Source organism: Phascolarctos cinereus, unplaced genomic scaffold, assembly GCF_003287225.1.
Source record: "Phascolarctos cinereus isolate Bilbo 61053 unplaced genomic scaffold, phaCin_HiC Scaffold_4;HRSCAF=312, whole genome shotgun sequence".
Taxonomy (NCBI): domain Eukaryota; kingdom Metazoa; phylum Chordata; class Mammalia; order Diprotodontia; family Phascolarctidae; genus Phascolarctos; species Phascolarctos cinereus.
In genome coordinates, this window is record NW_027555847.1 from 353,461,941 (window position 1) to 353,485,600 (window position 23,660).

General features: G+C 35.0%; 1 protein-coding gene across 1 annotated transcript in view; it reads left to right on the forward strand.

The window, feature by feature from the left end:
• Positions 1–23,660, forward strand: part of LIFR (LIF receptor subunit alpha) — an 80,560-nt gene that overhangs the window by 14,058 nt on the left and 42,842 nt on the right. The window contains exons 2-5 of the mRNA XM_020996049.2: positions 8,915–9,072; positions 10,502–10,616; positions 13,826–13,965; positions 21,200–21,363. Coding sequence (XP_020851708.1) covers positions 8,937–9,072; positions 10,502–10,616; positions 13,826–13,965; positions 21,200–21,363 — 555 coding nt within the window. The 5' untranslated portion in view covers positions 8,915–8,936. The remainder of the gene's footprint in view (positions 1–8,914; positions 9,073–10,501; positions 10,617–13,825; positions 13,966–21,199; positions 21,364–23,660) is intronic.

A 23,660-nucleotide genomic window follows, 5' to 3' on the forward strand; every position in this document is an offset into this window, starting at 1 on the left:
TTTGCAGAGTGCTTTTATGTTTATCTTATTTGATCCTCAGAATTACTCTGTGAGGTAGGAGTTATTATTATCCTCATTTTATCCGTTAGGAAATTGAGGCCGAAAGAGATTGAAGTGACTTGCTCAGTCACACAGCTTAAGTAAGTATTTGAGTAGGATTTGAACTCAGATCTTCCTGACTCCACATACAGAGTTTTTATACTTTGTATATCTAGCTGTCTAGATTTTCAATGAAAGAGTTATAAAAATTAAGTTGATAACTTGTAAGTCCAGGGTGTTCATATACAGCATATTGAAATTTCTAATGCGTTGAGATGAGAACTCTGAGCCAGGTGCTGAATTCTGAGTAAAGAAGGAAAACCTGGTGGCTTATAAATTACTATAAATAAAATCTAGACTGAATTTGTCTCTCTGATAGGATGAGGTTGGAAGCAGTTGAGAGACATAGGATCCCGGTCCTGTAGGATTCTGTGATTCCAGGCAAATAGTGAAATGGTGGCATCATCTAGAATCAGAATAGGCAGCAGGGAGTGCTGTGAAGCACTTGGTGTTCAGATACTGAACTAGGGCTCTGTATCATCCCCAAAGCCTCATCCTAAGATGATGGATGATGGGCACATCTTAAAGCAACTCAACTTGCGATTCTTGATTCCCTAGGAGCAGAGCTTTTCTAATATTTTTGGTGCTCTGAAGCTCAGGATTTCTTATGTCTGTGCTCAGGGACTTAAATGAAGGTTGGATTCCTTTAGTGCAGGCTCTCTGGCTTCTTGAGGCTCCACATCTCTTATATTCTGAGCCCGAGAGAGGCAGATGACAATTGCTGATTGGATAAACTCAGACTTCTGAACCCTTCTTACAAGATATGGGAGAAGAAAGAAGTGGGTTCACCCAGAAGACACCGTAGAACATGAGATAAACACTCAGATCTCCCTTTAGTACATCTTGTCCTTGAATCACAGAATCTCTGGATGGGGATATCATAGCCGTCATCAAGGATTTGGAGGACTGTACTGTGGTAGGGGGATTGGACTTGTTCTGTTTGGCCCCATCGGGCAGAACCAGGAGCAAGGAGTGAAAGTAGAAAAGGAAAATTTAGGCTTCACGTTAGGAAAAACTTCCTCAGTTACAACTCTTTTAAAGTAGATAGACTTCCTCAGAAGGTAGGCGCGAAGGTTGGGTGAGACAGCTAGGTAGTACAGAGTTCTGGACTTGGAATCAGCCAGACTTGAGTTTGGATCCTGTGTCTGACACTTATGAGCTGTGTGGCCCTGAGCAAGAAACTTAGATTCTGTTTTCCTCAGTTTCCTCATCTGTAAAATGGGGATAATAATAGCATAGATCATCCAAGGTGGCTGTGAGGATCGAATGAAATTATATTTGTCAAGTGCTTTGTGAACCTTAAAAGCACTGTGCAAATGCAAGCCATCATAATCATCATCATTAACTTTAGCATCATCATCATCGTTATTATTATGGATTCTTTCTTGGTTTATGGGTTGAATCAGATGGTCAAAGTTTTTGTATTCTATGTTATTTAAGTCTCTCCAGTACAGATTCTCAGCTGCCTACTGATATGTAGATCTGATTATTTAAAGCTGTTGGAGGACAGTGGTAAAGGCCATGAGACATTTTGTAACAAGGATAAGGAAAGGAGAATGAATATCTGAACTTGTTGAGACATATGTTCTGCTTCACCTCATCTTTAAACTCACTTATTTTGGCCTTGACCCTATATATGACCTGTCATCATCAAAAATTATGTGTGTTAGTTATGCAGTGACTTAGACTGTTAAACTGAACGTTTCTCAGCATTATGAGGATCTAAGACATTTCCAGAGGCCTCGGGATGGATAATGCTATTCACATTCAAAGAAAGAACTATGGAAGTCGAATTGCTATCACTTATTTTTACCTTCTGTTGAGTTTTGTTTCATCTTTCCGATGGTTCCTCGTATTGGTTTTAATTTTTACTTACAACTTCACTAATGTGAAAATATGTTTAATGGGTATGTAAATGTAAGCCTATATCAGATTGTGCACCGTCTTGGGGAGAGTAGGGGGGAGGAAAAGGGAGAAAAATTTTCAACTCAAAAGCATATGGAAAAAATAAAAAAAAATTTAAAAAAAATTGTGTATGTTAGTTACTTGCAAATATGTGTATCTGGTTAAAAAAAATCGCTGCTTATTAACAAATTAGCTTTAGTATGAAGCCCAGAGACTTCAACACCTTGTCCAAAGTTCTCTACTGCTACTTTGTGACAGGGCTGAGACGAAAATCTAGACCTTTTGACTTCCAGACCATTTCTTCTACTATGTCCAACTAACTTTTAAAAAATATAAGTCCTAGAAAATAAGTAGAAATGTATCAGAGTACATCTTGATTATACAAAATGAACATATGACAGTCATATTTATAAGTCTTATCTAATGTGAATGATAGGAAATTTTAAAAGTTAATTATTTTAATCTCCTTATGATTTAGTTTTGCTGTTATGATTTGAGTAGCTTATTTCTTTAAGAAGTTATCCTGAAAAGTTTGAATTTTTTTTCTTTTGCTTGAAAATTGATGTATAGCAACCAAATGCATCCCTTTATTCTTTTTAGTAATACAATTGCAGCAGCTAAATATTTTAAGCCATCAGTTTATGTTAGGAAACTAGGAGGCTCTTGAATATGGTCTTCTTGTTGAGTTCAGCAGTCCTATTATATGCAAGACAGAGTTGTGCGTGCTAGATGCATAAAGACAAAAACAAAACAGTTTCTGACCTCAAGGAACTTATATTTTATTGGAAGGATGCAACATATATACAAATGAGTATATGCAGAATCCTTTGCTGAAACATTGTCATATCTTGCCTCCTAACTGAGTTCAGTAACCAGAGCTCTGTATTGGTCCCTCTTCTCTTCCTTCTCCACTTCCTCTCTTGGAGATCTCATAAGGTCCTGTGAGTTCAGACATCATCCCTGTGCAGATAAGTCAGTCTAATCTATATCCAACATGATTCTAGTCACAGTTAAGGTAGTAAGATGTGTTAGGTTATATGAGTTTATACTGCCCACTCAGAGTAGCTGACTAGAAACTACTTTTCTGAACTTATTTTCTACTGTTTTCCATCATGGACTTTTTTCTCTAGCCATGGTTAGTCTTCTCAGTTTCCTTTGGAGATATGGTGCTCAACTGATAACTTTGTTTTGATGTACTTTTCACCTGGAATGCCACATATCCATTGTTATTTCCTGTCTATGTCTAAAGCATGTTAATTTCTCAAGAACCAGCTAAAGTTACTTGTTCTCCATAAATCTGTTCCATCTTTTACCAATCAACCAATCAATTAACAAGTATTTATTGAACATCTACTATGTATCAGGCCATGCTGGGATACAAAGACAAGAAAGATCAGGAAAGGCCTCATGTAGGAGGTGACACTGGAGCTAAGCTTTAAAGGAAATTGGGGATTTTGAGCAAAGGATGAAGTGCATCTAAGCATGGGGGGCGGCTCATGCCGTTCACACATGATGAGAGGAGACAATGTTTTGTGTGAGGAAACAGCAAGAAAGTCAGTTTGACTAGATTTAAGTGTATGTGAAGTGAAGTAATATACAATAAGACTGGGAAGGTAAGTTGGAGCCAGGTTGTAAACGGTTTTAAATGCCAAACAGAGGAGTTTATATTCATTTCTAGAGGTAATAGAAATCCCCTGGAATTTATTGAGCAGGGGAGTTACATGGTCAGACCTAACCTTTTAGGAAATTACTTTGGCAGCAGTATGGAAGAGAGAGGGAAAGGCTGGGGGCAGGGAGGCCAAGTATGAAACTGTTACCATAGTCCCAAAGTACCAGTTCTATAAATAAAATATTATTTGTGTTTAGTTTGGGTAAACTGCAAGATCTATTTATACTATAGGGTATTTCATAATTAATCTTTAAAAACCTATAAAATATATCTGGAAGTTGTTGATATCCCCATTTTAAGAATTTTGTACTTTGCTCAGCAGCAAAATTTTGGGGAAAAAATTGTTTGGGCTGCTCCAGAATTGGTGAGAGTATTTTTGTCAAAAAAGGAAGGAATGAAAAAGTTGGTGAAAGTACTTTGTTTGAAAACATGCATCAAAGAGAGATATTATTTAAAAAATTCATTTTGGAGTTTTGAAAAGTAACCTCTATAAAAAGCATGGGATTGCATCTAATGATAGTGATACCTTATGTTTATAAATAAAGGGTTTTTTTAATTTATAAAATATTTGTATTTATTATTTTATTTGATTCATATTATTTATCTAGAATTTACTGTGTATATGACAATCACAGAATTGGAAGACATCTCAGGTGCCATTTGAACCAGGCTTATATAGTAGATAGCTCTCCAATTATTTGTTTCTTTTTATTTCTGTAAAGAACATTTTGTAATTTTATTTAAACAAATTTTGCATGTGTCTTCAATTGGTAAACATTTATTAAGCACCTATCATATGCCAGGTACTGTGCTAAGCACTTCATAGGTTAATTCTTAGATATTATATAAATTTTATAGATATGTTGAAAGTAATTTCCTTTTTTCTTCCTCATTTTTGTTAATAGGAATGATGATAGGAATGCTGATAATTTGGGGTCATTTGTTTTGAATCCTGCTACTTTGCTGTAGTCTGAGGTTTCTTCACTTATTTTCAGTGCTGTAGGCCGACTTATTAGAATATCTAGTACTCCAGAGTGGGTCTTGGTTACTCTGGTTTTTTCACATCTGGTGCCACATGTGTGAGGACATTGTGGGGCAGGATTGCTGTATTTAGAGTCATAGGACCTGGGTTTCTATCCCAGCTCTACTATTCTACCCGTATGAATTTGGACAAATCATTTAACCCTTGCAGGACCTCAGTTTTCTCATTTGTAAAATTATGGGGTTGGATTAGATAATCTTTGTGTAGGCCTTCCAGATTCAAATCTATGATTTTATGGTGCACTCTTGATCCTTACTACCTCCTCCAATGTGATTCCTGAGTCTTTTGCTTGTTTTTCCCCAAGTCCAAGGAAAGAACACTAGTTCTACCATTAAAGGACCTGAGTTCCTCTAATGCTTATTGCTTCCGTGGCCTTAGGAAAGTCCATCAACCTCCTTGACCTTCAGTTTTCTTATCTGTAAAATGAAAGGGATGTGAGAGGAGATTCCTAACATCCCTTATAGTTCTAGATCTGTCATACTGTGATCCTTTTGGTGCTTGTTAACTGATGCCACCCATATGTATCCCCTAGCAGCAGGAATTGAAAACTACTGGTCACACAAAAAGTAGACCTTTTATAAGTAAATTATGTTTATTGTTATAGAGATAGAATTACTTCTCTCACTCTGAAATATTTTTATGGCATACGTTTCTGTCAAATCAATCGTCATCCTAATTACCATTCTTATTTATAGTCATTAAAAGAGGATATTATAATTATCATTGAGAAGAAATTTACTAGTAAAATGTCTGTTAGTTTTAAAATATTATATTTGCTTGAAACTAATAGAACTGAATGTCTTTTTTAAATGAGATCCAAACAGCTCTTTAGTTTGGATATCTGTAATTTAGAGAATAGTAGCATGAAATCTTAGAAGATAAAATCTTACCCATTTGGACTTGGTGCTGTATGTGTCTGCTTTTACCCTTCATTCAAACGGTTATTTTTTTTATCAGTTTTCTATGTGCATGGCACTCAGCTAGGTTCTGGGCATACAAAGACAGAAAGTAAAACTCCTTGTCTTCAGGGAGATAGCATTCTATTGGAGGGATACAACACAGATGAAGATGAATACAAGATAATTTGGAGAGAAATAATCCACTTGGGTTGAACTTTGAAAGATGCCTTAAGGATTTTAGGAGCAGGAGATGAGGTACATTCCAGGTACAAGAGAGTCTGTGCAAAGGTATAGAATGGGAGATGGATTGCTGCAACCCATTTGTGACCACCGTGGATATCTCTGTTGTTCTTTGGGCAGCCCATGGTTTTGATTCCTCAGAGATTGTGATAGGCCATGATTCACAGCCCTATATCATGACCAAAACAATGTTGTCGTTGTTGTTCAGTTGTTTCAATCATGTCTGACACTTTGTGGCTCCATTATGTTTTGTTTTGGTTTGGTTTTTTTTGTGGGGGGAAGGGGCAAAGTTACTGGAGTGGTTTGCCATTTCCTTCTCTAGTTCATTTTACAGATGAGGAAACTGAGGCAAACAGGGTTAGGTGACTTGCCCAGGCTCACACAACTAGTAAGTATCTGAGATCAGATTTGAACTCAAAAATGTGAGTCTTCCTGACTTCTGGCCCAGTGCTATGTGCACTATGGCACCACCTAGTGGCCCTAATCAGAACAGTACTGGTGTTTAAAAGTGAAGGTTTGTTTCAGGGAAATTCATGGAGTCAACATAAGTACAATGCAGTTTAACAAATAAAGTGGAGTCTCCTCTCTTCTATTTAGTTCTTGGCATAGATCATTTTCACATGAAATAACTCTTCTAGTATACGTATTAATGGCCCAGCTCAATGGTCTGTCCACCCAATTGAATGTGGTAGCTACCTGATTTTTCCTGTGTGAAGAATTATAATAATTAGCTTTGCTTATTTAGGGGAAGCTTTTTTCCTCCCCTCCTAGTAGTTCAGTAGGCAGGCTTTTATTATTCAGAATGATGAGCAAGAGACTTGGGATATCCTGCAGAAGGTACTGGTCCATTATTAACTTTCTTTGAAGAGTGTTATACTAGAGGTCAGCAGGCCTTGCTTCCAATCCCAATTTATAAGGCCCTCATTGTCTTTGTTTGTAGGAGTTAAACTAATGTGGGAGAATTGTCATTTTACATTATTATCTTTCATTTTAAGTTATGCTTCTTTTTTGAAGGAAAAACTTTTAAAATTTTAAATTAAAAGTTTATTCCTACACATAATGTTATCAAATGACAGGTCAGACTAAGAACAAAGTCTTATTTTCAGCTTGATTTTATTTGAATTTAACAATATAACGAGCAGTTTATTTAGTGATGATGGTATTGTTTTCTGTCTGTAACTGGGAACAATATTGGATATAATAGATTACTAAAGTAACTCTTAACTTTTTTCTTTACTGGCTTACTTGCATAAATAACTATTTTGGAATTATTTCATTACTCAAGTTAAAATTTGAGTATTGTCTTTAAATTCTTTGCTGGTATCATAGAAACTATTAAAAATTTAATAGTATCCCTTGCACAACAGTATTTCTAAAAATAAGCTCAAGTCATAGATAAGCACTTCATTTGGGCTTTGGTACTCAAATTAGATTTATGGGTGTTTATTTTATTTGTTGGTTATTTACATTTTGCATTTACTTCTCTTTAAACTTAACAAATTTTTTCCATTTATCTCTAATGGGCAATAGTAGAAGAAAATATTTGTACTAAAAACATGAAATATAAATGGGCATTATTTTTGTATTCACCACTGAGTCAGATTAACAGTCAAGTGATTATTGGTTTTGGTATACATTATTGGGCCAAATTTTTTATTATATAATTGATTTTGACTTGTCTACAATGGCTTCTCACAATGTCTAGGATGTGCACACTGTGTTGACGCAATCCAGATACCAGAGTAAATAGCTCTGCTGTGTAGTTGTGGTGGTGGTTGGTTGGTTATTGTTGTTATTTTGCTACAAACAGTCCAGCACTTATCCCTTTCTAATCCCACTTCAGCCCCCATTATCACACTGGTACTAGACATAAGGCAGACATCTGATCAGGTTTAGTCCTACTGTAGCCAAGAACTCCTGAACACAAGAAATTCACCATTCTCAAACACCCACATCGCCCATCTCTGCCACCAAGTAACAAGGACACCACATCCGGCTTGCTTTGGGCTTTTCATTTGTTTTAAGTAGAACTCCTGAGACTAGGCAGCACAATTTAAGAAAAAAACAACAAACTATAACATTCATTTGAGAGATACAAAGAAGAGATTAACCTTGGTATAGATAATAAACTACAGTAGTATTAGAGAAGATATATGGTAACTTTTATGTATAAATTGTGTTTATTCTTTGAGAGGAAAAAAATGTTTCTGAAATACTTTGGATGTTCCCCCTCCCCCCATCATCCAAAACTGTGATTTCATTGGTGTAAGAAATTTCCCATGTAGTAATCTTAGAAAGTTGTCTAGGGATATTGGATGACTGAATGTGCCCTTGGTCATACATCTAATAGTGTTGGGTTCAAGACTTAAACCCAGATCTTCTAGACCCTTTATCCCCTATGCCTGACTACTCTTGGAAATACTTATTTATAGAAAATTTTATTATTGTTCTTATTTACATAAATTATTATATTCTTATTTATATAAAATCAGTTGCCACACTATGGTTCCCTCTAGGGATCAGAGCCATTTCTGATGCTCCCCAAGCTTTAATGATTTTTTCTGTTTATTATCCCTGCTTTTAGATTATTTCAGGGCTTTTCTGGAGTACTTTATACCTTCTCCTTTGCTCTTAAGTTAATATTTTGCATTATATTATAGCATTTTTAGCTTACCTACTGCACTGTAAAATTCTTGAGGGTAAGAATTATATTTTATTTATCTTTCTATCTAATGCTCAACAGCAAAATACAGCACTCATCAAATTGATATAGTGAGTGCTCAGCAGACGTTTGTTGAATTGCATTTAATTCTTCTACTTTCATAATATTTTGAGAATAGATTATACTAGAGTCAAGCTAGAGTCGCAGATTGTTTTCATACAGAATGATTAATATTTTGAATTAGGGAATTACCTTAATAGCGCCTGATTTCTTAACAATACATTGTAGGTGGATCTTAGTGTTTATATATTTAATAACAATTCTTTTGTAAATCTGCTAACAATCATTCTGTTACAGTGCATGCTGTTTTAAAATAAATGTTTTCTTTTGAATTTTAGGTTTGACTGATGTGTGTCAAAAATGGAAGTTTATTTTTATTTGAGATTGTTATCAAAAACAGGGGAAAATAAAAGAATGAAGAATAGTTCAAAGTTTCAGTGGCTATCATCAGTTATTTTTTTATATTTAGTGAACCAAGCACATGGCCAGAAAAGAGGTAAGTGTGAATTAGGAAACTGATTAAAATCTAATGCTATTACTCAGAAATAACCTGGACTGTTTATTGAGCATTTTAGCTATCAGTTATCTAACGGTTCAATTAAGCAAAAGTTTTAAAAGCTATTTTGTTAATTTTCTCCATCTGTCTCTTCAGCTCTCCCTTGTCCCCATCTGCCCTGCATTTTTAAAAAAAGTAATGTATTATTTAAGACTATTCACTAAGGTTATATTTTAGTGCCTTATTCTGTTAGGGAGATGACCCTGGATTCTCAGAGGTTATACCAGTGGAAGGGAGCATAAGCTGTGGCAAGTCTTACCAAGTTGAAAAGGCTTTTGAGTGTGGTCCTGGCAAAGGCTATATTAATAGTTCTTTAGTGACACATAACCAAATTGGCCACATGGTGATGGATTTTTCAATCATAGCCACTCTGAAAGACTGTTAAGTCAGAGGAGTTGTCATCTTCCTCAGTGAAGGAAGTACCCCACCCTGCAAAATCACAGATCATTGAAATGTGAAGACCATCTAATTTGAATACCTCTAGTGTAGATATTTTGATCCTTAGATTTACAAATAACATTTTAATTACACAACTCCCTGTCTTAATTTTGTAATATTTTGATAGTTTGTCAAGTCCTGTGTCATCTTCAAGGAAAGTTATTAAATAGCCTTATATTAATTTGTTCTCTTTTTTTGCATTGATCTCTCTGTAACTTGGTCTTACAAAATGAAAATCCATTTACCCCTTACGTAGAAAAGAAATCAAATATTTGGTCACAGGAGTATCTATATTTTTACATAGAGCATAGGAAAAGGGAGTTCTACTTATGCTGCTATTGCTATTTTCTTTGGGTGACCGATGTTCTCAATTAAATGGTATCTGACTACCTACTGATATTTTATTACCATTCTTAAAACATTGAATCCTCAAATGATTTTTGCTATGAATAGCAGTTGCTTAGTTCCCTGTGGAAAATTATAACACATTTGTTATTTTCCATTTGTTTCTCTGGCAAAGCATTTTGTAAACTTAAACAAAATGCATCTCTCCTTTTTAACTTAACATATTGTGTAAAAATCTAGGCATTCAATCCACCCAACCCCCATCATCCTCACTCTTTGCCATTATAGTTGGTGTTGATAGAAGTCCTTCTTCTTGAGATACACCAACTCATTTTTTTGACCTTTCACAAACTTTCAGCTTTCTAGTTACTTCCCATTCCTTGCCCAGGAAACAAGTAGGAGAGATGGAATAACAAAACAAATAGAAGGCATTCTTCTTCATGTACCTGGAAATGATACTTTTGTAGGCAAGTGTGTGACACGTATTCCTTGTATACCAATCACATAACTGAAATACTCTTATATGCTACCCTTTTATTACTGCACTTTGAAATAATAATTATGCATTATTACTTTTGTTCACCAGGGGTTCCTCATGATTTAAAGTGTATAACCCATAACTTAAAGGTATGGGACTGTTCCTGGGAAGCATCCTCTAGAATAAACCATGGTACTACTTATGAAATTTGTATTGTAAACAGGTATGTTTTTAATTTTCTTAAAACTTAAGTGAAAATTTTAAGAAACTTGAAAATTGTTAATTTTATAAAAAAAGTAGAAAAATATATACTTGTTTTACTGTATAATACAATTGGATGAATACCTTTCCCGCTGACATTTAAATATATTTTGGTGAAATTTTTTCTTGTTCAGTCATTTCTAAAGAAGATAATATCATTTCTGTCAGTGAACTTTGTTGTAAATATCACCCCTAGAATTGTGCTGCTTCTCTTCTTTAGTTGTTAAACCCTTTTTATTCTGGAAAGGAGATACTTTTTTTTTTTGCTTTAGTATTTTCCTTTTTACTGAGAGAGGTTAATTTTAGACCCTAGGCTTAATTGTTAACTAGATACATTCTTTTCTAAAACTTTTTCCATTTATGCCTACCAAAAAATGTTAAATTCAACCAAATCCTCCTATTCTGGTTTTAAGTATGCAATATCATGCCCCCTAGAGCCACACAAAGGAACAAAATTTCTTTTTTCAGCCCATATTGATTTTCTACCCCCAAGCTAGGATTCATCAGATTGTCAGACTATTTCTAAGGTCTGACATGGTTACCCTCTGAAGATGTTTTCTTTTGTATTTCCATTTACAACTGATGATTTTATGTGAAATTTGAGTCTTAAATTCTTTTTGAAAAAGTAAAGCTATATTAGTGGGTAGAAAGAAATTCTAAAAAGATAGCAGTCCAGGATCATTTAATATGGTATTAAGCAGTGATATTTACCTTTGTACTTCTGTACAGTAATAAATGTTAAATCTGAGTTTTTAAGAAAAAGTTGAACTTGAACCATAGAGTTGGAATGACCCTTTTTAGTACTGTCATTTATCTGCATTTTACAAATAGGAAACTGGGTCTCAGAGAAGTGAAGTGACTTGCTGGTGTTATACAGGTGATAAGTAGCCGAGCTTAGATGAGATTGAAGTCCTTCAAGTCCAGGTCCAGTGCTAGAATAACTCTGTTCAGTGTATGCTGTGGGATGTATTTAGAAATATTTGTCAAAACTTTAAAAAAAATGTGGTACCTTAAAGGAGTATGTTTGAGTAATCTGGAAAATTCATTTATATGGAACACTTCATTCTCAGAAATAGCAGATGACAGAGTTGAACATGTATCTGGGAATCTGACCCCAATCCAGGAAAACTGAGGGAAATCCTAGTTAATGTTCAGGAGTTGGTAAAGCATGATTCAGAGCTACCTCAACTTCTGCTATGAGGAAGGAAGCTGTGAAAACAGGGATCTTGTCCCGCCTCTGTCCTCAAGATGATATAATAATAGCTTTTATTTATTTAACGCTTTCTGGCTTATAGAGAGCATAGTTTTTTAGAGTAACTGTAAGGTAGGTTTAAGTATAAAGCCCCCCAATTTACAGGAGGAGAAACCAAGGTCAAAAAGGGTTGTAACATATTAACAGTGGCCATATAACTAGTAATAAATGAATGAATTAAAAAGCATTTATTGTTTGCCAAGTTGTGTGCTAAGCCCTGAGATTATGAATATAAAAGTTAGGTTCCCTGTCCTCAAGAAGTATATAATCTTATGGGGTTACCAAGTATAAAAGGATACTTTAGCTTAGGAAGCCTTTAAGATGGTGAGTGGAGTCACTGGGGACTTGCAGTGTCAGTATTTATTTGATTGTGCTTCTCACTTCAGGTGGGAGGAGGTTGGCAGGGGAAGGATCTGACAGATGGCAAGATGACCAGGGTGGAATGTTAAGCACGGTTCTAGGGCAGTGTGATACAGTCACCTTTCGAGACTGTTGGGGCCCAAGGCTCCAGCCTACCTTTTTACCCCTAACATAAGTATTCACTTTCATGCATTCTTCAGTTCAGCTAAACTTGGTGTTTTGCTGTTCTTCAACCCTGAAGTGCCAGTTCTGCTCTCTATACTTTTACACTGGCTATTCCTCATAACTAGAATGCTTTCCCTTCTCATGTATGCATCTTAGAATCCCTAGTTTCTCTTAGAGCCTTGCTGAAATGCTACCTTTTACATAATGCCTTTTTCATTTCCACCACTGCTAATGCCTCCCCCTTCTCCCTCTCCCCCCAAATTACTCTGTATTTATTTTGTATGTATGTACTTCGGTGTGTATATATTGTCTTCTATCATAACACGTAAGGTCCATGAGCACAGGAAATGTTTTATTGCTGTCTTTCTGAATCCCCAGAGCCTAGCACAGTGCCTGACATGTAGTTGACACTTAATAGATATTTGTTGATTGATTTATGCAATTGATATGTTTGAATATTGGGTTATTTTTTCTCTTTCACAGTAGCTTAGCAACCTTATTCTACTTGGTATAATATGTAGCTTAGAATTCTTAGAGCTTCTACCATATGGGGTTCTGGCCCTTTAATTGCAGAACAGATTAAGAGTTTATTTATTCTAGTGTAGCTTATTTAAATCAACAAATCTCAAATCTAATGTCTACATTCCCCTTGTCATCCTGGATTGGAGCTCAGTGGACTCCTGGGGTGTCAGTGTTCACAATCTGCTGGATAATATTTTGGGGGTCCAGGCTTGTGATGAATGTTAATTATCATGATTATACAAATAAAATTAATGTGAATGCATACATTTACTCATGTTAAAAAGTTATGTAAAATAACATCTTTTATTGTGAGAAATCAGAAAAAATATGACTATGAGTCATATGAATTTGGTATTAAAACCATCCTCAAAACAAAACATCTCCCTTTCAGTTCTTTTATATATTCCAAAATGTTCCATATGTTTATGGTAGGCATTTATTATTGAGTGGATTTGATATACTTGGTAACTTCCTATTATTGTGATCACGAGGTTTAATGTTGAATTGGATTGATGTGATGAGGCTTTTGTTATTATGAGTTTAATGTTCATTAAATAACTGCAGTAGACCCTGAGTAAAACCTACTATATATCTCTGTGATGTAAGTTCTTCCTTGCTGTCAAAAACTTGGCTCTGTTCTTTTTTTTTTGCCTTTGTTGAAGAGTAGGCATTATGACTAATAAGTCCCCTAACCAAGGGAGTTTAAAAAAATAATACTAGAAATACTAGGCCTAGAGCTAAAATTACCCAAGTTCTTTGTTTCCTTAGTATACAGAAAGTTCCTAAAAATATCTCCAGTGTTATTCATTCTCTCCAAAGATTTTATTGCCAACTTTCTTTATTTAATTCAAATGATCTTTCTTATATTGCAGTTCTTATCCCTGTATTCAGACAGAGAAAACACATTTTGAGATTCCAGCTCTTTCACTTGCTGAACATGAAATAAAAATAAGTTCCATGCATGTTTCTGGGAATTCTGTAACTAAATTTATCCTAAATGAAAGAAGTGTTTGTAAGTATCCCTTTTAAAAAAAATTCATTTAAAATAAAGATAATGTTTTTAGTGGGGTATTGATGTCTTTTGCTTTTCTAGCTGGTAGGAAAAGGCCATTAAGGTACTGTAGTAATGTTTAATTCATCAAAAGTTTCATTCTCACAATCTATAATATCCTTCAAATACCTTAGAATCACTAAGAAATCAAACTAGGCATGTATGTATGGTTAAAATAGATGTAAAAAAATCTAAACTTTGAAGTTCATGTACCTTGTTTCTAGTAGAACTTAGAGGTAATTTACTTTTATTTTGGACACCATTCTAATACAGTTGGCTTGCTTGGTGTTGTGTCCAGCAGCAAGTTGAAACAAAAGTTAGCTGGTGGGGATAGGATGGTATGGTGGTAGAGGCAAGCACACTGTAACAGCATGCAGTAACAACTCATCATCAGTTCTGTTTCATTATCATGCCTCTTTAGAGACAAGATTGGTCATTTCATTGCTTTGTTTTGATATCTTTATATTACTGTGTTTCTTGTGCATGTTCTCTTGGTTCTGCTTTGTGCTGTTCTGTTTGGTTCAGTTCATGTTTCTCTGAATTCTTAATATTAACTGCTTCTTTAAAGAAAGTTTTCCTTTTTTTTTTTTGGTTTTGTTTTGTTATTCCAAATGTGATAAACAACAACAAACTTGGACATTTCCATGTGCAAGGAGTCAAAGAAAAAGAGTATTTATACATTTCATATACAAGTATGAAACCATGAATCTCTTTATATATCGCTTTAAAAAAAGTATATTCTAAATTTAGCACATTAGTTCCAAAGCTGTCCCACTTGTCTGTTTGCCTCTAAACTTCCTTCTATTCTCTTTTATGCACTTTAAAAACTTTCACTTGTTTGTTTAATATTGCATTTTCTATATATTACAACAGCAAGGAATAACTCTCCTTTTTTGTGACAATAGTTAAAATATTCTTTGATAGGTATTGTTTTCCCTAAATCTTCTTTGTTCCAGACTAAATATCTCCAGTTTTTAAAATTTGTTTTTCATGTGGAATTATTTGCAGACCTCTCACTGGTCTTGTTACCTTCCTCTAATTTATCAATGTTCTCTTAAATTCTGAGCTTACATAATACTTCAAATGAATCATATAGTGGAATGAGCAATGAATTGGATTCAGAGGACCTTTGTTCCCACCTTTATTGTTTTGGAGTCAGTATTCTCATCTGTAAAATAAGGGAACTAGATGGCCTTTCAAGATCGGCTAGCTCCAAATCTATGATCCTGTGAACTCCTTTGATTTATTAATGCAATCATGAAATACGATTTGATGAGCAACATATGATTACTTTTCTTTTTTTTCTTTTCTTTTCTTTTTTTTTTTTTGGTGAGGCAGTCAGTGTTAAGTGACTTGCCCAGAGTCACACAGCTAGTAAACGTCAAGTGTTTATGGCCGGATTTGAACTCAGGTCCTCCTGACTCAAGGGCTGGTACTCTGTCTACTGCACCACCTGCCTGCTCCCGATTGCTTTACGTTTTTATAGAATAATGCCTAGTAACTGCCATTTGATTTCAAAGCTAGTGTGTGTCTGAGGTGACATTTGAACTCAGGTCTTTCAAACTCTAGGCCTGGAGCTCTATCCATTGTGCCACCGAGCTGATCCCTGTGTTTATGACATAAGAAAAGTGAAGAACTCTTGATGTATATAAATGAACACCTGGTTTAAACTGGTTTTATTTTAACACTTAAGCAGAATTTTGATCAGATTGCTACTCAGCTGAAAATTTTACTCTTTAGAAAGCAAGTACTGTTCTTGCAACATCAACAGCATGGTACTGCATAATGACCCCAAGGTTTGCAGAGGACCTAAGTTCACATCCCAGTTCTCTCTTATGACCTCTGTGACCTTGGACAAGTCATGTTCCTGCTCTGGGCCTGTGTCCTCATCTGTGAAATGAAGGGCTTGGACCTGCTGGCCCCTGAGGTCCATTCTAGCTGAGAAAGTTGATTCATTGAGGACCCCTACTCTATTCCAATCAGTATTAATCAATTTGATATGATAGGGATAGTGATTATAAGTTGTGTATGTTTAGCCCCAGAGATGTGAACTGCAGATGGTAAGATTATGCACTTGCATAATCATGGTAAGATCACTTGCATAATCATAGCAAGCTAGCTGGAGGCCCTTCACCCTTGATTTTCCTTGTCACAGTGACCAAGCCCAGTGTGACAGAGGTGACTCAACTACATGGAAAGTCCCCCAATTATTTTTGTACCTCCGAACCATTCTTTCTTGTCCAGCATGAGCAAGCATCCATCTTATGACTGCCTAGGCAGTGGAGATGCCCTGTGCTTCAGCCATCTTATGACCACCTAGTTAAGTTGAGATATTCCTTTTTCACCCAATTTGTGACCCTGCTGACAGATCGTTTTTGCTTATTTTAGTCTGTGCATCAAATGCCAACCACTGGAATTATTCTGTATTTGCTAGACCCGATCTTGAATGTTTAGATATCTAACCTATAAAATTAGGGGCCTGGAGGGAGGGGACATCTCAGATCATGAGGAAGATCTGAGGTCCACTTCATTAGAGGGGACCATGTCCTTGTAATAAAATATCGTTGGGTCAGAGTCCTGCCTCAGTCTCTTCTATTGTATGTTGGATAATTTTTATTGCCACATAGCTCTAAACTTAAGATCTTAAGTTCTTGTTCCAGATGGAGAGAAGTGCAGAGATAACATGCAGGTGCAAAAACTGTTGATGTTTTGAAAATTGGTACTGAGGAAGCTCCCAATGCATTTCATTTTTGTGGTAAAATATCCATGCATTTGTACAGGGCAGTCACTAGTGTCTGTGATGTATTTGATCTATTGAAATCCTCCTCGTCTTTCAAGGCCCAACCCTGCTAGCACCTTCTGCTTCCCTTGATTGTTCCTCCCTCCTCCCCTGCCTCCAAGCTTAAAGTGATTTCTCCTCTTCTCAGATTGCTTTTCATATTTTATACAGGCCTCTCATTTTACTTGGTCTCATACTTAACTTGAGTATACATCACTCCTTTTCTATCTTTTCAAATAGTGAAGACATTTTTGGTGGAAAAAGTTATTTTAATTGCTGTATATGGCCTTAGTAATTTCACATTTCATTGAACTGAGAATAAAACCGTGCACTGTCTTAAGCATATTGAAAGTAAAGTCAAATTCGTAGAAGCCTTCCTTCCCTGTTTCAATTAGGTCGAACATCTTACAAGTCCTTTCATATACTTCTTCACTGAAATTTTGCCTGTGGCCAAACATAAAGCTGCAGAATTTGCAAAAGGTAGAAACCTAAGCCTATTTTGTAAGAGGCTAGATGACCCAATAAATAAATGAGTCGATCAATCTTAGATTTTTTTTTAAAAGCCCACTTTAATATGTAAAGAGTAGGGTATCAATAACTCATTTCTTCTAAAAACTGACATATACTTTGAAAAATATTGGGGAACAGATAGTCAGAATTATTGAAATGCCTTCCTACCTGATCTTCTTATCATCATTTGTTTCCCTCTTCCAAATTCTCTTTCTTTGTATTGCCAAACTAACATTTCTGAAGCAATCTGATCACACCATTCCCTACTTATGACTGTATTTTGACTCACTGTTGAGTAACATTAGATTCAAACTCCTGTAGTGATGTAACGAAAAGAGTACTGCTTTGGGAGTTAATAATGAGCATTCTAGTCCTGGCTTTGCCACTAACTAACTGTGACTCAGGACAAGTCATTTAACTTTGATACGAATTTCTTCTGTACAGTGAGGGAGTAAGTTATAAAATTCCCATCCAGCTTTGATTTTTTTCTAATCTTGTTTTATGCTACTTATACAACTTTTAAAATGCTTCTTAGTATTAACTCTTCACAAGTCAGAGTGGCTTTATAACTACCCCCACATTTGTCAAACTTATTCTCTCACTTTCAGATGAAAGTCTGAACTATTTATCCCTCTTGGAGTGACATCCCCCCTGATTTTCCAACTTATCATAGAACCTCAGAGTTGGAAAGGACTCCAGAGACCATGTAGTCCTGCCATCCGGTCAGATTTCATTGAACTGTTGTTTTGCAGTAGCAGTTCTTCTTCTCTAATCCTGTGGAACTGCCCCTTTCTCCATGATCTTTGATGATTTGCCCAGCAGTCATACCTACCAGTTTTGAAGTAAACTAGGATGTAGTTTAGTAGTGTAGTAGTGAGTTGAATACATCAAAAGTAGTTAGGTACATTCTTTTCAATCTCCCTATTTATCTTGGGTATCAGCTCCCTGATCAGCCATTTTTTCCCCCTGTCATTTCAAGCTAACATACCATTCTCCTTGGTAAAGAGAATAGAAACAAGACAAGAGCTAGGCACTTCTACCTTCTCTTCCTTTTTTGGTATCCTTTCTTCACTCTGTACGGTGGTCCTGGTCCTTTAAATCTCCTCTTTCCTTCATTAAAGCTAAGAAGAATTTTCTTTAAAAATCTGGTATCTATATGTTTTGAAGTTTAATTTCTTCTGTGAAATTTTTTACTCTGCTGATTTATCTCTTTTTCTAAACTCCTATTGAATTTAGAGTTAGTCAAAATCAGTTCAGTATTTAATTTTTCTCATTGTTTCATGTATGCTTCATAATCTTGACTAGATTATAAATTTCTTGTGTTGCTAGATCTAGTCTTATATTTCAAGGAATTGAAATAGCTCAGTGCTAGGAGCATAGTAGCATTCAGTAAATACTTGATTAAGTTATTGGTTTGAATAGAGTTTGCCTGAAGTTTTACTGTGTTTAGGATATATTTCATATATAATGAAAATTAGCAGGTCGTATGAATAGTAAAGGAAGTGTTTAAAATATTTAAACAAAATGTTTTAAACACCCTCAGTTTCATAAAGTGTATTTTACAAATAAGTCTCATCCATTTGTTAAAAGGCCTCTGTTTGAATGTATAATGAAGCCTAGTTTCATTACTGCCCTGAAAAATAATAGAACTATCCACTGGATCACAGGAATTAGAGTTGCGGATTACCTTGTAGATCATCTTTTCCAGTTTGCTTTAAAATATTCTTCAAATAATTTGCTAGTAAGACTGATATTACCTCCTAGTTAGTTTGAATTAGTGATATTTTATTGTATTTACTTGCAATATATGAAATCTTTCTGATCAGTTGAGTTTTCATAGTTTTAAATATTTCTTCTCTTATTTTCCTTAGTATAGAAATTGTGACTTATTGGGGCCTTTTCTTCAAGATAATCAGCAGGCTTTAACCATAGAATCATAGAATTTTTAGAACTAAAAAAAGCCTTAGATGTTATCTAAGATCTCCCCCATTCTCTCCTTTTACAAGCTGAGAGCTCAAAGTCAGGCAAAAAAGAATTAATATGATTTGCCTAAGTCATATCTAGTTGTCAGAGCCAAGGACTCAGAACTCAAGTCTTGTGAGCCAAACCAATCTTCTTTCCACTACATTATTGAATCTCTTTAGAAAGTGGTAAATATTTATAGGAATTTTATATCTGAGCTAAAAGAGAATTTGAGGACTTAGTCACTTGCAAATGAGGAGTATATTTGATACCGTTTTCAGGAAATTCGTTGTCTTGAAACCAGAATAGAGAAATGATCTCCCAAAGTCTTTGCTGGGTACTTTTGTGGTGATTCTTTGACTTCACTTGACTTGACTCTGTTACCTTAACTAACATTAAATGACATCTTCAGAATACTTTAATTGGCTGTTTACCATTATGACTTAAAATGAAATAGAAATGCAATTTAATATATTTAGAAATTAGATAAACTACTAAAAATTTTAAGTATTTGAGAAATAAACCTTTTGACCTTAATACCTAAAATGATATTTAAGCTCTAGTAATATTCATGATAATGTAATTGATTTTATTATTGGTTTGAATATAGACTTCAGTGACAAAATCATGAATACAGTAAATTAAAAATACTAGTCTTTTTCCCCCATCATGCCATTTATCAATGTAAGCAATTTTGAAAAACATAAAACCTTTATAGAATTTTTGCATTCAAAATTGGAGGAAAAGAAACTGTGAAAAGCTGATGCCTGAGATATACATTTAGGCAAGCCTGCCTCCTCAAAAATACATTCTCTCATATTACTAGACCAAATGAAATAATATATAAACGAAGTGTCTTGTAAATTGTAAACACTATATAAATTCTACCAATTAGAAATCTATTGGAGTTAAAACATGCCTCTAGATAAGGGTTAAGGCCTTGTCTGTAATTCATATATTAATTTGAAATAATTTAGACAAATTATTTGTTTCTTAAGGTAGTTGAGAATTTCATATGGTTATATAGATAAAAGGTATACTTTTTTTGAAAGCATAAAAAGTATTTGGGAGAGTAGGGTAAACACATTCTGCCTTATATATCCTAAAGTAGGGATATTATATTAGGAAGATAAAAGTATCACAGATAAAGTCAGATAATGGTACCAAGGCCTGAGAGAAGGTATGGACAATGAGATGGGAAGGTACCAGAGACCAATAGCCCATTTTGAAATTTTTCTGTCACTAAAAGGAGAAAACCTTCTTCTTCTGAGACATTGTGACCCTATGACTTCAATAATCAGAACCCAAAACAATATTATTAATATAGTTCAGCTATATTAAACTTATTTTATATAGGTTCTTGTAGGCTTACCTGGTTTCTTATCCAGTATAGGATTATTACTTTCATGGAAAATGCACAAATTCCACATAGATAATTTACCAATGAACTTCTGAAATATAACCAGTTTATAGCTGGGGAATACCTTTGATAATATTCATGTGGATTTATTTTAAGAAACATGTGGTTTCATTGATGTGTGTGTGAATATGTATCCGTTGGCTTGGCATTGTGATAAAGAGGAGGCCTTGGAGTCAAGAAAACCTGAGTTCAAATTTCATTTATGTATCATTAACTTCTCAGTGCCTCCTACACAAATGAAATCATAGGTCCAGTCCAAAAAAGTGAAAGTTAAAAATATATATATGCACACATACATGCATTTAGATAGATATATAGATATATATCTATATATCTATATATCTATATATACACACATACATATTTTAATATGCATAGCCACATGTATGTATGTATATGTATAATTTTGGTGATAATTTTCTATTTAAATATTAGGTCTTCCTTTTTTAATTTTTATGAAGAATATTAACAGTCAAGTTCAGAATTTTAACAAGTTAGTAATGTATTGTTTTTATTTTCAAAAGCCTTAGTTCCAGCCACATTACAGATTTTTAATTTGACGGCTGATTTTTCAACCTCTACATTGTACATAAAGTGGAATGACAATGGCTCGGTTTTGCCTCGTCACTCAAATGTCACCTGGGAAATTGTTGTCCTATATAAAGAAGACATGGAAGTTGCAACAATAGTAAGTTTCTTGCTTTCTTAAAAAAATCTTACTTTCTTCTTCCTAAGTTATATGAGAAGTTTGATTTTCATAACATTCACTGTTCTTTTGGCATTGTTATACAACTAAATTTTTGGATTTGGGGGATAGATTAGGTAACTTTCCAAGGTAATTCATATTCTTGGACCTTAAGCAAATCACTTAACCTTTCTTGGCCTAAGTTTAATCATGTTTCAAATGAGGGAATTGAACTGGATAACCTTTGAAGTCCCTTCTAGTTCTAAATCTGTGATCCTGTAATTAAGAAAAAAAACCTGTCCTGGTATATCATAATTTACTTTACAGTTTTTATGCCTTTTTGGAATGATTTCCCTGTGAATCATTTTCAATTGGCTTCTTTCCATTTTGCTTTATTTTGGTAGTAATGAAAAACTGTGAGGGCTTGTACCAAGTAATATATTTTTTCTTTAGTCTCTTGCTCCTTCTTTAGTAGTGCTATTTATGTTGTTTAATAGCTTTGTAGTATACTGATGGGTTGTGTATTTAATCATTGAACTCTATGATAGTAAATAGAAGAATTAATATGTTACACAGTCACTTTATCCACTATATCATTTCCTATTTGGACAGCTATGCTACATTATATATAGTATTTGTGTGTGTGTGTGTGTGTGTGTGTGTGTGTGTGTGTGTGTGTGTGTACACATATACATACACCTCCCTCATTCATTCTACCAATATTTGGGGATCTGCTATACATTTTTGACTACCTATTGAGTGACTATGCCAAATGCTGCAGGGACCAAAAAAGAATGAATGACCCTACTCTTGTAGGGCTTATGGTATGGTGGGGGCGATAATGCTACAACAGAAGGTGAAATGTGAATGTCCAGTAAAAGAAAGATAGAGTGCTATGTTCAGAGAATAGAGGTAGCACTTCTACCTGTAGGAATTAAAGAATGTCTCCTGGAAGAAACATTTAATGTAGGCCTTTCATATCTTTTATTCAATGCATGCATATACACATGCTTACGTGTAGTATAAAAATAAGAATTCTGTATCATACGTGCGTGCGTGCACATACACACATATTTGTTTCTACTTATTTGTAATGGGTGAGAGTGAAATTCATTTATTCAGCCATTCTAATTAATCACAGAAACAAAGGGACAGCTAGTCAACAAGTATTTATTAACTTATTACTACATGCCAGGCACTATGGTACACACAGGGGACATAAATACAACGAATGAAATAATCTCTACTAACAGGGGAGACAACATATATGAATCTGTGTAAATGTAAATAGAATGAATACAAGGTAGCTAAATACAAGGTAATTTTAGAGGGAAGGGACTAATAGCCAGCTGAGTGAGGGAAAGCTTCATGTTGAAGGTGATGGAAAAGATAGGTTGTGAAGGATTTAAAAGCTAAGTGCTGGGGATCCAAATTGAAAGAATGAACTTATATCAGGGGAGGCAAATTGATCGTATAATATTGTATACGGAATAAACATAAAATAAACAAGATAGGGAGTTTGTGTCCTAGCATTTGGAGAGGAGCAAGGATCAGGAAAGATTTAATGTGCATGGTGGTGCTTGAGCTGAGTCTTCAAGGAAGAAAAGGATCTACTGAGGGAAAGTGCATTCCAGGCATGAGGGATGACCAGTGCAAAAGTGAGATGCGGTTTTGTTTGTGATCTTCCAGTGGGAAGGTGGAATAATGTCCAGTCAAATTGGAAAGGTAGTCTGAGGCCAGGCTGTGTAAGACTTTAAATGCTAAACAGAGGAGATGTAATGGGAAGCCACTGGATTGGATTGAGCAGGGGAGTCACATAGATCCATGTTTAAGGAAAATCACCCTGATAGAATTATGTAGTATGATCTAGAGTGGCGAGAAATTTGAGGCGGGGAGATTAATTAGGGGATTTTTGCGCTTAGTTTAGATAAGGGCCTGAACTAAGGTGAAAGTTTTGTGAGTTAGAAAAAAGAGGTGAGATGCAAGAAGTGTTTTAGAGGTAGAAATGACAAGATTTGGCATCTGATTGGATTTGTGGGTTGAAGGAAAGTGAGGAGTTCAAGATAATGTTAAAGCTGAACTGGGGTGGTGGGAAAAGATGGTTGTGCTTCTGACAGAAATAAAGAAGGTAGAGGAGTGTATTTGGGGGGAAAGATGAGTTCTGTTTTGTACATATTTAGTTTTAAAGATCCCTAAGACATCCAGTTTAAAATGTCCAGTAGGCAATTGGTGATGTGGGATAGGAGTTGAGGAGAGAGACTTGGGTAGACGTTGGGGTGCCTTGTATGGAGCTGAAAGTC